The sequence below is a fragment of the Heterodontus francisci genome, unplaced genomic scaffold (genome assembly GCF_036365525.1).
Source record: "Heterodontus francisci isolate sHetFra1 unplaced genomic scaffold, sHetFra1.hap1 HAP1_SCAFFOLD_88, whole genome shotgun sequence".
NCBI lineage: Eukaryota > Metazoa > Chordata > Chondrichthyes > Heterodontiformes > Heterodontidae > Heterodontus > Heterodontus francisci.
Window position 1 is genome coordinate 1,332,776 of NW_027142063.1, and position 14,042 is coordinate 1,346,817.

The 14,042-nt window shown below is 48.0% G+C and overlaps 1 protein-coding gene across 1 annotated transcript; it reads left to right on the forward strand.

Moving 5' to 3' along the window:
- Positions 1–434: 434 nt before the first annotated feature.
- Positions 435–773, forward strand: LOC137366438 (histone H2A-like). Its single transcript, XM_068028292.1, has one exon. The coding sequence runs from the start codon at positions 435–437 to the stop codon at positions 771–773; it is 339 nt and encodes a 112-aa protein (XP_067884393.1).
- The last annotated feature ends 13,269 nt before the right edge of the window (positions 774–14,042 follow it).

Here is a 14,042-nt window from a genome sequence, read left to right on the forward strand (position 1 = left end):
ATGCTTCACACTCCTTCTCCTTAATTATAATGTCTGCATCACCCCCTCATTTGTGAAGACAGTAAAGTATTCATTAACAAACATACCAACATCTTCAACCCTGACACATAGGTTACTTTTTAGTTCTTTGATGGGCCCTACTTTTTCCTCTGTTGCCTCTTACTCCCATGTATTGAAGAAATATCTTTGAATTCGTTTTGATTTTGCTTGTCAAAATTCTTTCATGCTCTGTGTTTTTCACCACTGCTCCCAAATGCCTGTAGTCATGTCAAAGCACAACTTGTCAGAAGTGGGATTTAAACCCACCCCTCCAGAGAGAGTTGTGATCTGAATGCACCATTTCAGACTGCTTGACCATCCTGTCTACCCCATGTGGATGCTTAATGCTGAGGTAGTTATCCATTCTTTGTGAAAGTATTTGTGAGATTGTGGAAATGTCTGGAAGAGGAAAGACCAGCGGAAAAGCTCGGTCCAAGGCCAAGTCTCGCTCCTCCCAGGCTGGACTGCAGTTCCCGGTGGGCCGTGTTCACAGGCTCCTGAGAAAAGGCAACTATGCTGAGCGTGTGGGTGCGGGAGCCCCGGTCTATCTGGATGCTGTGCTCGAGTATCTGACCGCTGAAATCCTCGAGCTGGGTGGTAACGCGGCCCGGGACAACAAGAAGACCCGCATCATCCCCAGACACCTGCAGCTGGCCGTCCGCAACGACGAGGAGCTCAACAAGCTGCTGGGAGGAGTGATCATCGCACAGGGCGGGGTGCTGCCTAATATCTAGGACGTGCAGCTGCCCAAGAAAACCAGCGCTCAGAGCTTCCAGAAAAAGGAAAGCGGCCAAAATGTCATCTAATAACCCAAAGGCTCTTTTCAGAGCCACCCACAGTCTCTGTGAAAGGGCTGATTACTGTCTAATTCCAGCATGTCAGTAACAGGACAGAATAAGATCTATTTAAAATGTTTAAGCAACTATTTCAGTGGCTTCTCACTGTCCCCCTGATCCCTGTGTGAAGGGGAATTACCAAAAGTCTAATTTATTCCTTTCCACACCAAGTTTGAGTTATTGGTCCCTTAAGGATTGCTGAATGGAGTCTTTTACCGCCAGTTACAGATAAGAAGTGGGAAAAAAATGACAGGTTAAAACTGTGCGTAAAATAGCGCCAGGAATTTGTGGCGAAAATAGCGGAATAAACAAAGGTTTTTAAAGGTTGGTGGAAAATATTTTACGAACAACTTTAAATAGATTTTCCAGTAATCGCTTCTTTCCGACACTGAAGTTGGCGCCTTTTGCGAATTCAAACTTTCTGCCAGGTCGACAATTTAAACCAATGTAATAAAAACAAGAAATGCTGGAACCACTCAGCAGGTCTGGCAGCATCTTTGGAACGAGAAGCAGAGTTAACGTTTTGGATCCGGAACTGTTCGCACCCACACTGTTTGGGATCATCTTTTCCCTGCTGCTCTCATATGCATTCAAGTCTTCAGAAGAAGGAATTTTCCTCCACACATGATCAGGTGGCAGGTTGTTCAACCTTGCCTGTCTAAGAGCGAAGACCAAAGTACGGAAAGTCCTCATCAGGGAACTCCTCTTTGCTGACAATGCTGCATTAACATCTCACATTGAAGAGTGTCTGCAGAGTCTCATCGACAGGTTTGCGACTGCCTGCAACGAATGTGGCCTAACCATCAGCCTCAAGAAAACGAACATCATGGGACAGGATGTCAGAAATGCTCCATCCATCAATATCAGCAACCACACTCTGGAAGTGGTTCAGGAGTTCACCTACCTAGGCTCAACTATCACCAGTAACCTGTCTCTCGATGCAGAAATCAACAAGCGCATGGGAAAGACTTCCACTGCTATGTCCAGACTGGCCAAGTGAGTGTGGGAAAATGGCACACACAAAAGAGAAAGTAGGACTTAAGCTGTTGCTGTACCTGTTAGAAAGATAGTCTAAGTTATTCTGAAGCCATCTTCCAATGTCATCTACATGTCAGCAGGATTTTAAAGGATAAGATGTAGTTTTTAAAAGTTACTTCAATCTTACTCGAGTCTTTACAAAGAAGCCAGGTAAATCTTGATAAAATGCCATATATATTTAGAGATCTTTTAAAAGCACTTCAATCTTGTTAATAAAAAGTCAGATGTAAATTTAAGAACTCTGATAAGGCCATGCTAAAAAGTTACATACAATTAAGAAACAAAATACAACATTTACAATGTCTGAACTCCCTCTGAAAGTTGACCCCTGCTGCTGCTGGTGTCTTCCTGGAATAGTGGAACTGTTGTGTCAACAGAAATGTCCTTCCCGAGCAGGCCCAAAGCCTGTTGGTACCGGCTTTAATCCAACCCAGGTAAAAAATCAGGGTACATTGTCGGCAATGAGCCCAAATTGCTGAACTACAGGTCCCTGTCACTTTAAAGAGTGGGCTGGTGCGATTATGATCAGAGGCTCCTTTTAAGCACATTTCTCACCACCACAACTTCCAGATGCTGGTTTTAGTGTGTGCATGTACCAGCAGTTGCAGTGCTGTTCAGACCCTCAATGGCAGTGAAAGTCTCAGAGTTCACCGCTATTGGGGCTGTAAAATCCAGGCCAATATCTCACAGTCCTGTTAGATTTGCTCTCCCTCTGTACAAAATCAAACTCCACACATTGCCTTTCACTCACTCCTGTTTCCAGCCCTGATGGTGCAGAAATCCCCTCTCAAAGGTACACAATCCAGTTGATTTCTGATCAAATACTTCATTCCTCATTCAATAGAGGAAACAGAGACATGAACAGGAGTCAGGTGCAAGAAAGTTTCACCAACAGAGCAAAGAAAGGCACCAACAAAAGTCACACCTACTTTCCAAATCATTTCACTGTAATATTCTTTCACTTGTTTTGTAAGATGACTGCAATAAATCTGAAAATGAGCACCATGAGGTTTGTGTTCACAAGTCATTTGTTCTCCTGTGTTTGTCTGTCAGGTTTGTAATTCAATTTGTATTGGATTTTGAAGAGAATCTCTTTTCAGATGATTGCACATCGTATTGTGTTTAAAGCAACCAAATTGTAAAATGGAAGATAATGAATGTTTCAATACCTGTGTGACCAGATTCTTCCAATGCTTTTCAACAGCGAGATTGATGATGCTTGTAATCTGTATCCTGTGGAGAATGGGAGATGTGAATAAAAACATGGTGCATGAACAGGACAGACTGTGTAAAATGGGAGCACAGAAATACTGCCACCTCATTGAAAGTTAATGAGATTTATTCGAAGTCAGACAATGAACAAGTGAATACATTAATTGTCCACTTTCAATCTAAATGGGACTGAGGTTCCAACAGAGAGGTTTTCTGGAAAATACTTGCTGCAGTTTTAAAATTGATGAACTGGAACATCTTATACTAACTTTCAAATAACTGGAGTGATTGTATAGTTCTCATAGTGGAGAGAAGGAGTTGTTTATAAATATAAGCAGAAAGACACATTTGCGGATTGGTGAATGAGCTTTAACTTTCTGAAATGTATTTGTCTATTGGTTGCAGGTCACTGGAAATTCTTTTTTACATTTCAATTGTAGCAGCAGCAGTTAGCAGCAAAATGTCTGATTAATCAGAGTAGTGGGTCTGGGAAACACTTAAACAGCCGAGACCCTGGAAAACAGAACTCCAAGTAATAGTTTAAATAAGGCACTGAACTGACAGAGCGGTCAAGGCCTGCTCAGGTCAGGAAAAATACCCGACCCGAACCCGACAGAACCACATTGGATCAAGCGCGACCCGGCCCGAGTATCTCCATTTATTCCCGCGCCTGAACCGACCCGTGCCTTACCCGACCACCGGAATGTTCACTTTACCTACCTCCCGATTCCGAATCTCCAGGAAGCTGCAGCATGAGCGCAATGACATCATCGAGATGCTCACTTGCTCACTGCGCAGACTCAGAGTTTCCCTCCTTAATGTCCCGGACTCCCAGCTTTGGTTGGCTTTTCAACTTTTGACTCTTATTAAACTCAACTTCCCAGCAGAGTTAAATGTAATACTTCCTGTGTGTGTCCAACCTGGACCCAGCCTGACCTGAACCTGGCCCGACCCGACCCGAGCCCAAAAGCCAGACCCGGAAGAGCGACCCGACATGACCCGAACCCGACACAGGTCATCGGTCCGGTCGGGTTCATGTCGAGTCGCAGGCCTTCACAAAGTGGAGGTCAGATGAGGATTGAATTAATTTCAATCACTGAATCTAAACAAGAAGTAAATCTGTCAGGAATGGAACATTCTGCTTTATCTGTGAGCTTGTGGCACAAAGGTAGTGCGTCTGAGTTCAGATCAGAAGGTTGTGTGTTCAAATCACGTCATGCTCAGTTGTGTTTTACAGCAGCTCAAGTTCCTGGATTTTATATCAGAAGAGAGTTCGATCCATTGGAATGTTCAGTGAATGGTTGAAATTTAAGATCAACTTTAATAGATTAAAGTCCTGATTTCTGGTTCCATTTCCATGCTCAGTTCTTATTTCACACTGTTTTATATCAGAACAATGTTTCAGGGATGTGATGTGTCCATTGTTTGTACAATCGCTCTGTCACCCAGTGTGAGAAATAAAACACAAACCGCCCACCGTGCGGCTCAAACCCATACCTGGCTCTGTCTATAGGCCGCTTAGTTCAGTTGGTTAGGACACAGTGTTGATAACAACAAGGCTGTGGATTTGATCCCCATGTGCGCTGTCACATGGTCAGTCATTAATTTGACACATTTTTGGAACACGTAAAATCCAACTTTTAGATGCAAACAAGTTTACATAAAATGTCAAAGGGAATTTATTTTGAATAACATCCATTGCATCTTTGTCACTGGTCTGGAGTAACACAGAATTCTTTCCAATTATCTTCCGTTTGCTGATAAACATTGAACTCGTGGCCTGTTCTCGTTAATGGTCACGAGCAGCAAAAACAGACAGAGTGAGTCTGACCACCGAGAGATGTGGAAAAGGCTTCAGTTTGGGACAAATGCAGCAAATCAAATGTTCACCCGGCCTCAAGAGAGTCAAAAACTGGGGAAAAGGACACAAGGAGATAGAGAATAAGCTACAGCAGACAATGTAAATATTTCCCATCTTTGATATCTCTCTATTCCAATCCAACCTTCAGAGTTGGGTAAATAATTTCAGTGTAAATTGTGCAGCTCAAGAGTCAAAACCAAAGGGTGATGCAGAATAAAGGAAAACTGCCAAAACCCCAGATTGAACCAGGGATCTTCAGTCTAACACTCTCCCAACTGAGATATTTCAGTCTCACAGGCTTGGGATGATAAGTGGCAAGTAACATTTGCACCACACAAGTGCCAGGCAATGACCATCTGCAACAAGAGAGAATCTAACCATCTCCCCTTGACATTCAATAGCATTGCAATCACTGAATCCCCCGCTATCAACTTCATGGAGGTTACCATGGGTAGCCATACAAATAACGTGACTACAAGAGCAGGTCAGAGGCTTGGAATCCTGAGGTGAGTAATTACAGTGCAGCTGTTGGCTCCACCCCAGGGGCTGAACTTGCTCTGTAAACCATGAAGCAGCTTCCTCTCAAATACCAGGTTTATCAATAAATCCTCTTACAAAAGCCCCAAAGTGTGATATATTCCTCTAACTCATCCATGAATCTTGACTCCCCAAAGCCTGTCCACCATCCACAAGGCACAAGTCAAGAGTGCGATGGAATACTCTCCACTTGCCTGGATGGGTGCAATTCCAACTCAAGAATCTCAACACCGCCAGGACAAAGCAGCCCGCTTGATTGGCACCCCATCTACAAACATTCACTCCCTCCACCATCGGCACACAATGGCAGCAGTGTGTACAAGATGCACTGCAGCAATGCACCACGACTCCTGAGACAGCACCTTCCAAACCAGTGACCTTTACCACCCAGAAGGGCAAGGGCAGCAAATGCAGGGGATACCAGCACATGCAAGTTCCCCTCCAAGCCACACACCATCCTGGCTTGGAACTATATCGCCGTTCCTTCACTGTCGCTGGGTCAAAATCCTGGAACTCCCTTTCTCACAGCACTGTGGGTGTACCTACCCCACATGGACTGCAATGGTTAAAGAAGGCAGCTCACCACCACCTTCTCATGGGCAATAAATGCTGGCCGAGCCAGCGATGCCCACATCGCATGAATGAATGAATAAAAAAGTGAAGTATCCCTTGTGTCATTGTTTTGGTAGAAAATATAACCCTGGTGGAATTGCCCCTCCTAATCACACCTCACTTCACAGAACATAGAAAATGTAGAAAATTTATGGCACAGAATGAGACCATTTAGCAATCGTGTCTGTGCCAGCTGAAAAAGAGCGATCCAGCCCAATCCCACTTTCCAGGTCTTGGGAATGGGATCTGAACAGATGTCAGAGCTCACATTATGTGAATGTTCTGTTGAAGTGTTGGTGAGCTGATATACCAGGGGAGATTCACACTGTTAGACACAGTGTGAAATACATTCAAGTATTTATAAAACATAGTAACATGTGAGTAATAATCCCCATTGATTTCTCAGCACTGATGGATTGTGAAGTGGGAGACAGCCAGAAGTCTCACTGATTCACACTGACCCTGAGCTGAGAATGAAATGAGACAAAGTTCAATCTTCAGCAGCGAGATGCTGCAGAGAGGTGAGAGTCCTGAATCAAGGAGAGACTTTCTCATACTGCTGTTGAATCTCATTTCAAACACTCCTTGAACTCTCTGCCGAGGAATTCAGAGCTGGAGAATGCCTGTAAAATCAGCCTAAAAAGGAGAAATTGTTTCCAATGGTAAAGGGTCAGTAACCAGAGGATGTATTTATCAGGTGATTGAGAAAAGAACCAGAGGCGAAATGAGGAATGATTTTTTATACGGTGATGTGTTGTGATCTGGAATGCACTGTCTGATCAGGACTTGAAAGCAGATTCAGTCGTAACTTTGAAAAGTGATAGGGGTAAATACTGGAAGGAAAAATGCACAGATTACAGGAAAAAGCTGAGCAGCAGGGCTAATTGGATAGCACAACCAAAGAGACAGCACTGACACAATGGACCAAATGGTCTCCTTCTTTGGGTATCATTCTATGGTTTTATGAACATAATGTTGGTACAATTGCCTGAGTTGGAAGGGAAGTGAACCCAGATTCCGGGTATTCTAAACACCAGACCCAAACCAACTGAACAAGCCTGTTGTTTAATCTCTGTTTTTCACACCAGCTTCTCCTCGCTCTTTCTGTGTTTCCTGCCTGGTCTGTTCCGCTGACCTTCATTCCTGACACTCTCTTGAGAATGGCCAACTCACTGCGCCTCTCACTCACACCGTCACTCCACCCCTTCACCCACTTCCAAACCTCTCTGTTGAACAGCACCTCACATCTGCTCCTCTGCTCCATTAATATAACAGGAAAACATTTTCAAACAGACATTTCCAGACAGTGAACGTTCCAGTCAGACAAGGTAAAGATCAGATTCATTCACTTTAAGCACAGAGAGAGCAGCTCTCCCTGTTCAGTCAAAGGAGCAGATGTAGTTTCACTCCCATTAGTCTTAGAGACATGGGCCAGAATTTTATGGGACCGTTGGAGACGGGAATGGAGGCTGGGGAGGGGGAGGGGGGATGTATAAAATAGGGATGGAAGACGTCGGACCGGATTTTTCTGTCGGCGGCTGACATGGAGGGCAGACTTCGCACATCCACACGGCAAGAAGGCATTTAAAGTATTTATGAGGCCAATTATCAGCAATTTTATTCACTGGATCCAATTGAACGAATAGCACACGGGAACCACGGGGCTTCAGAGCCTCGCCTGGTTAAAGGAGGTGACTGGGAGGTGGGAGCTGAGTGTTGTCTTCACTGGGAAGCTATCGGGTGAGGCAGCGTCACTTGGCAGCAAGGGTGGAGGGGGAAAGGGCATCGGGAAACACTGTCAGGAGTGGGGGCCAATGTGCCAGCTCTGAAGGGGGAGCCCCACCAGGGTGCCATTGGGGCAGTGCCACCTCAATGAGGGTGACAAGTGAGGTAAATGTGGCTGGATGTTGTTTACTGTGAAGGCCTTGCACTAAGGGAGGGGCAACCTATCATGGGCCTCATTCACCCTGGATTCGAGGCTCCCATTGAGGAGGAGTAAAGAGGAAGCGCAGGCACCAGCAGGGACACCACAGCAGCTTGGGGGCCCATAGGAGTGCCAGCCTCGAACAGGAGGCTGGAGAAGGAGGCAGAGGAACACGTCAGCCAGGTTCAACTACCTGCAGATGTCCGAGTGACAGTGTCTCCACAGAATGCACCTCTCCACGGAGGTTGTCACTGACCTCTCGGCCATGATGCAGCTGTGCCCCATGGGACTTGGTGGGCACCTAATGCCGGTATCACTGAAGGTCACCGTGCCACTGAACTTCTGGTCAACCAGATCATTGCGGGAATCCACTGGAGATATGTCAGGAATCTCACAATCTGTGGTGAATCAGTGCATCAAGGAGGTCACCAATGTCCTCTTCAGGAGGACCGGTGACTTTGTGCACATCGATCCAAACAGTCAGGCTAAGAGGGATATAGGATTCGGGGCCATCGCTGGATTCCACCAGGTGCAGGGTGTCATCGAATGCACCCATGTGACCATCATGGCTCCTGCAGACCAGCCAGCAGCCTTCAACAGGAAGGGCTTCCATTTGTTCAGTGTGTAACTGGTCTGTGACCATCACAAATGGATCCTACAGGTGTGTGCACAAATCCCGGGAAGCAGCCACAACGCCTGCATACCAAGGCAGTCGCAAGTGCCAGAACTTTTCCGTGGCCCCATGCGCTTTCTGAGATGGATCCTTGGAGACAAGGGCAACCCAGTGAGGACATGAGTACTGATGCCTGTGAGGAACCCACACAAGGATGCAGAGGAGAGGTACAACACCTGCTGCGGGTCAACCCGAGCGACCATCAAGGAGGCCATTGGTCTCCTGAAGATGAGATTGAAGCGCCTGGATTGTTCCAGTGGAGTCCTTCAGTATGTCCCGGCGAGGGTCTCGTAAATCGCGGTGGTTTGCTGTGAACTGCACAACCTGGCACGACAGAGGGGAGAAGTGTTGACAAGTGAGGATATCATGGAGTGTGATGTCTCCTCTGATGATGAGGATGTGGAGGAGGATGCTGCTCAAGCAGTGCCAGATGAAGGACCTCAGGAACAGCAGGAAAGCCACCTTGAGATACACACAAGGGAGACACGAGGCACCCTTATACATTCACGTTTCCTTTGAGCCTTACCACCTTCTGGAACCACAGCAATAAAGCCTGAGCTTCAAGCAGCCCTGTTGTCACCTCTTTCCTTCTACACTACAGCGCCCAGGTACACATCGCACAGTGACAAGGCCGAAGCTTTGTGAGCTCGGGGCTTGGTCCCTCACTTCCAGCCTCTTGGGAGGAAGGGTTTAAATGAAGTCCCAAAGGGCATCAACAATAGGAAGGAGACATAGTGAGAGAACATCATTTCTTTCTTCCGTGTGACACCAAACGCAACCCTATCCATCTGGAATGTACATTCACCCGTGAATCCCTCAGTGAATCTAGGTGCTCTTCTTAAATCTTTTCCGGGTGCTCCTACGTGGTGCTCCCCCTGCTCTGTCAGCTGAGGCGAAGACAGGCTACCGACCTTGCTGCCCCATGGTTTGGGATGACATTGGTGGCCGTCCTCTGGCTGCCTGAGGCCTGGACGGCCCCGCAAACTGAGGGCCTCCTGCACAGGTACAGGGACCCCCTCTGTCATCGAGGATGATGGAGGCACTGGCATCACTGGTGTCACTGGCAGAGGGACTTTCGAGCTACTGTCCATACCAGGAGCACCCTGAGAGGAGATCCCAGATGTAACAGCCAGCTGCTCCTCCCCCTTATGAGACACACTTGTACCTCCCTGCTGACCTGAGAGGGATGTGGATCTGGTGGAGAATTCAGGTGCCTCGTCCCCCCTCTCACCTTGTCACCGCTGGATGGAGCTCATGGACAAAGTGATGGAGTGCAGGTCTGCGCACATCTCCGGCAGCCACTGATTGGTCTGCTGGATCTGGCCCTCCATGAGAGTCACCAATCTCTCAATGGAGGAAGCCAGACACACCCCCATCAGAGACAGTGCAGCACCCAAGGCCTGGATGGACTCCTCCATCGTCCTTGTTTGGGTACACATAGCCTCTGGAAACTCTGCCAGATGTTACCTGACCTCACGCTGCAGTTGCAGTATTTCCCGTGTTGCTGGTGACACCAGAGGCATGTCATCAGCCTGGGTCTCAGTATGGGCCTGGCCTCCCACAGACCGCCAACGGTCAGTGGCCTCGGCTGTCACAGCCTCCGTCAGCTGCCCGGGCCTGTCTGTGATGTGCTCATCAGTTTGCGTGAGCGTTTCTGTTCTTGTGGAGGGTGCAGGGGAATGATGTGATGGTGCACCATCTGAGGCTCCCTCCTCTTCCTCAGACGTGTCCGGCTGTCTCCCAGCCTCTCCAGCTCTTTGCTTTTGTCATTCATCTGGGCCTTCATGAGAAAACAGGGACATTGAAGGGTTAGGGTCTGCCCAACCACCCCTACTGTGCAGCTCCATTGATGCACTGGTGAACAGATGTGCAGTGTGGCTCCTTTGCAGCGGATGCTCCCTTGTGCCCCAGGAGATGTTCACTCACTCTCTTGGGTAGGTGTCCCTGTCTCTCCATCAGCTATGGAGCAGCTGTTTTGCTGCCCTGCCTGTTCCATGGCCTCCTCCTCCATCGGGATGAGGACATGGAGATAAGGCATCCACCGCCAGTCTTGACACACTCTTTCCGATTGTGGGATGTCTTCTCCTGCAGCCACTGTGATGAACAAAGTTAGTCTCCCAGCGGGGACAAGCCCAACATCTCTGATGGTGATATTCCAGCAGTCCATGATGTGGACACACACATGCCTCCTGCATGCGGCCCCTCTTGAGGGACTGTGTGAGGTTATACAATGACTGACGTGTGCCTCGCGCCAAGATGCAGCCAAGCCTCAGGCAGCATGTCCTGCTGCCCTTCCCCAATACACATGACTGGGTGGTCACTCCCTTTCCACCAAACACTCCCTCTCACTCTGCCACATGCAATGTCCAAAGGGTCCAAAGTGTTTTGAGTTCTCACCTGAGCAGCCTGGATCAGGTCATTGACCCACTTCCTGCACTGGATCCATGTCCTGGGGGTGAACCCACGTCTGCTGACCTCACCGACTATCTCCAGCCAGCTTTGCTTGGTCAGGTGGGCAGGTCTCCACCTCCCATCCCTGGGGAAGAGGATCTTCCACCTTTCTCTTGCCACCTGGAGGAGAACCTGCAGGGAGGCTTCGCTAAACCGTGGAACCATGGTCACTGCAGGCTCGCATTGAGCTCCTTACCCATCAGGCAGCAGAGGCAGCAGAACGGGTCCTGGGGCATCAGAGGCAGCAGAACGGGTCCTGGGACATCAGAAGCAGCAGAACGGGTCCTGGGGCAGCAGAGGCAGCAGAACGGGTCCAGGGGCATCAGAGGCAGCAGAACAGGTCCTGGGGCATCAGAAGCAGCAGAACGGGTACTGGGACTGCGGAGGCAACAGAACGGGTCCTGGGACAGCAGAGGGCTCTCAGGAAGACACTCCTTTAAACCAGGCAGCAGTGAATGCAGGGCTGGCAACCCATTAAATATGGTGCCAGCATCTGCCGTTGTGTCAGATGTCGGTGCCATCGACACCTCGTTCCTTGCCTCTGGTCCTTGTTTACATAGGCCCCACGCCTCACCTTCATTAATTGGTTGGCTGCTCCGTGATCGGAGTCGGTCGGCCACATATCACTCGTGTGGTGACGACACCCGCTTCCGGTGCCTCTGCCGAGAGCCGCACCGTTGGTTTAAAATTCAGCCCATGGGGTCAAGAGTGGAAAATCTCCCCTCTGATTCTCTCTGCTTAAAATGAAGGGGACACAAAATTAAAACTGATGAAACCAGGGATTGTATCCTGGTTCTTCAATCTACTGTTCTCCCAACTGAGCTATTCCATCCTCACTGTGAACTCATCTTCATTGGAGACAAATATAACTCCAGGTGGAATTTCCCCACCCGTTCATTCCTCACTTCAGGGGAATGGGACCCGACCAGATCGTGGAACTCAGATTATGTTAATGTTCTGCTCTTGATATCTTGTGTTTGAGACACTTTTATTCAGGTTCATGGAAAAATTCTTCCATCATCCCTTCTCCCACATTCTCTCTCTCTCATTCATTCTTTATTCCTCACAGTCCAGAAAGGGTTAGGAATCAGAGCTCACTCCCAAACCATCTGCACACAGACCTCTGTCTGTTACCCTGTTTGATCCAAGAGACCAGTCAATAAATTACACTCTTTATAAGCACAGAAAGCTGCCTCACAGTGTTGGACACAAGAGTTAAATACACTGTAGTCTTTTGAAAAAAGTTCATCTTACGGGTTGTGTTACTGAGCCCACAGAGCAGGACGGGCCCAGGCCCCAGCCCCAGCCCAGCCTGTGCTGTGTCAGCTGATGTCACCTGGTGTGATACTGAGCCACATGGAGCAGGAAAGGGCCTGGTTGTATTCATGGCCTGTGTTGAGTTCACTGAACCCACCCAATGTGGTAGGAGCCACACAGAACAGAATGGGCCCAGGCTCCTTCCTCAGCCTGAGGAATGATACTTCTTCTCACACGGTGTTGTACAGAGCCTCACACAGAACAGGGAAATCACAGGCTCCACCCCCGGCCTGTGGTATTTTACTTTGTCACTCCTGGTATGGGACGGAGCCGCCAGAACAGGAAAGATCCAGCTTCCATCTCCGGCCTGTGCTGAATTAGCTGATCTGACCTGGTTGGCACTGAACCACAATCAGGGGAGGATTGGCCGAGGCTCCATGGCCTGTGGTGTGTTAGTTATTCTCATTTGGTGAGGTACTGAGCTCCATATAGAGCAGGAAGGACCTGTGCTCAGTGAGCTGATCTCACCTTGTGTCGTCCTGTGACCCACACACAGAGCAGGACGGGCCTAGGCCTAATCCTCAGCCTGAGTTTGATCAGCTGATCTCATCCAAAAGATTTTGATAAGGCTCCACACAAGAGGCTTCTCTACAAGATGAAAGTCCCTGGTATCAGTGGTAATATATTGATCTGGATTGGGAACTGACTGGCACGATGTAGGCAGAAAATAGTTACAGATGGATCTGGATCTGTTTGGAGACCAGTTCCCAATGGTGTCCCACAGGGATCGGTGTTGGGACTGTTGCTCTTTATTATTTTTATTAATGATCTGGATGTAGGTGTAGGGGGCACCATCTGTAAATTTACAGATGATTTGAAGATCTGTGCTAGTGTTCAGACTGTAGACGATGCTCGACTGCTTCAGGCTGATCTTAATGTGTTGGGAGATTGGGTTCATGACTGGTAAATGATGTTTAATTTGGGTAAGTGCAGTGTTATTCATGTGGACAGGGCGAATGCACAACATTCATACACCCTTCAGGGAAAAACATTAAAGCAGGTGGAGAAATAAAATAATTTTGAGCAGAGATCTGGATGTTCTAGTGCACAGATCTCTAAAGGTACAGCAGCAATGCTGTGAAGTGATAGCTGGAGCAAATAGAGGGTTGGGCTGCATTCAGAGGACAATTGCATATAAAATGAGGCATATTCTTTCATGGGATGTGAGCGACACTGGCAAGTCCAGAATTTGTTACCCATCCCTAATTGTCCTTGACAAGATGGCGGTGAGCTGCCTTCTTGAATTGCTGCACTCCATGTGGTGTAGGTACACCCTCAGTGCTGTTAGGAAGGGAGATCCAGGATTTTGACCCAACATCAGTGAATGAACAGCGATATTGTTGCAGATCAGATGGTGTGTGACTTGAAGGGGAACTTGCAGATGGTGGTGTTTCCATGCATCTGCAGCCCTTGTCCTTCAAGGTGGTGGAGGTCTTCGGTTTGGAAGGTGTTTTTGAAGGAGCCTTGGTGAGTTGCAGCAGTGCATCTGGTAGATGGTACACACTACTGCCACTGTGCGTCAGTAGTGAAGGGAGTGAATGT

Excerpts from the sequence above, each read along its gene's own strand:
- LOC137366438 (XM_068028292.1), top strand. The coding sequence starts at position 435 with ATGTCTGGAAGAGGAAAGACCAGCGGAAAAGCTCGGTCCAAGGCCAAG.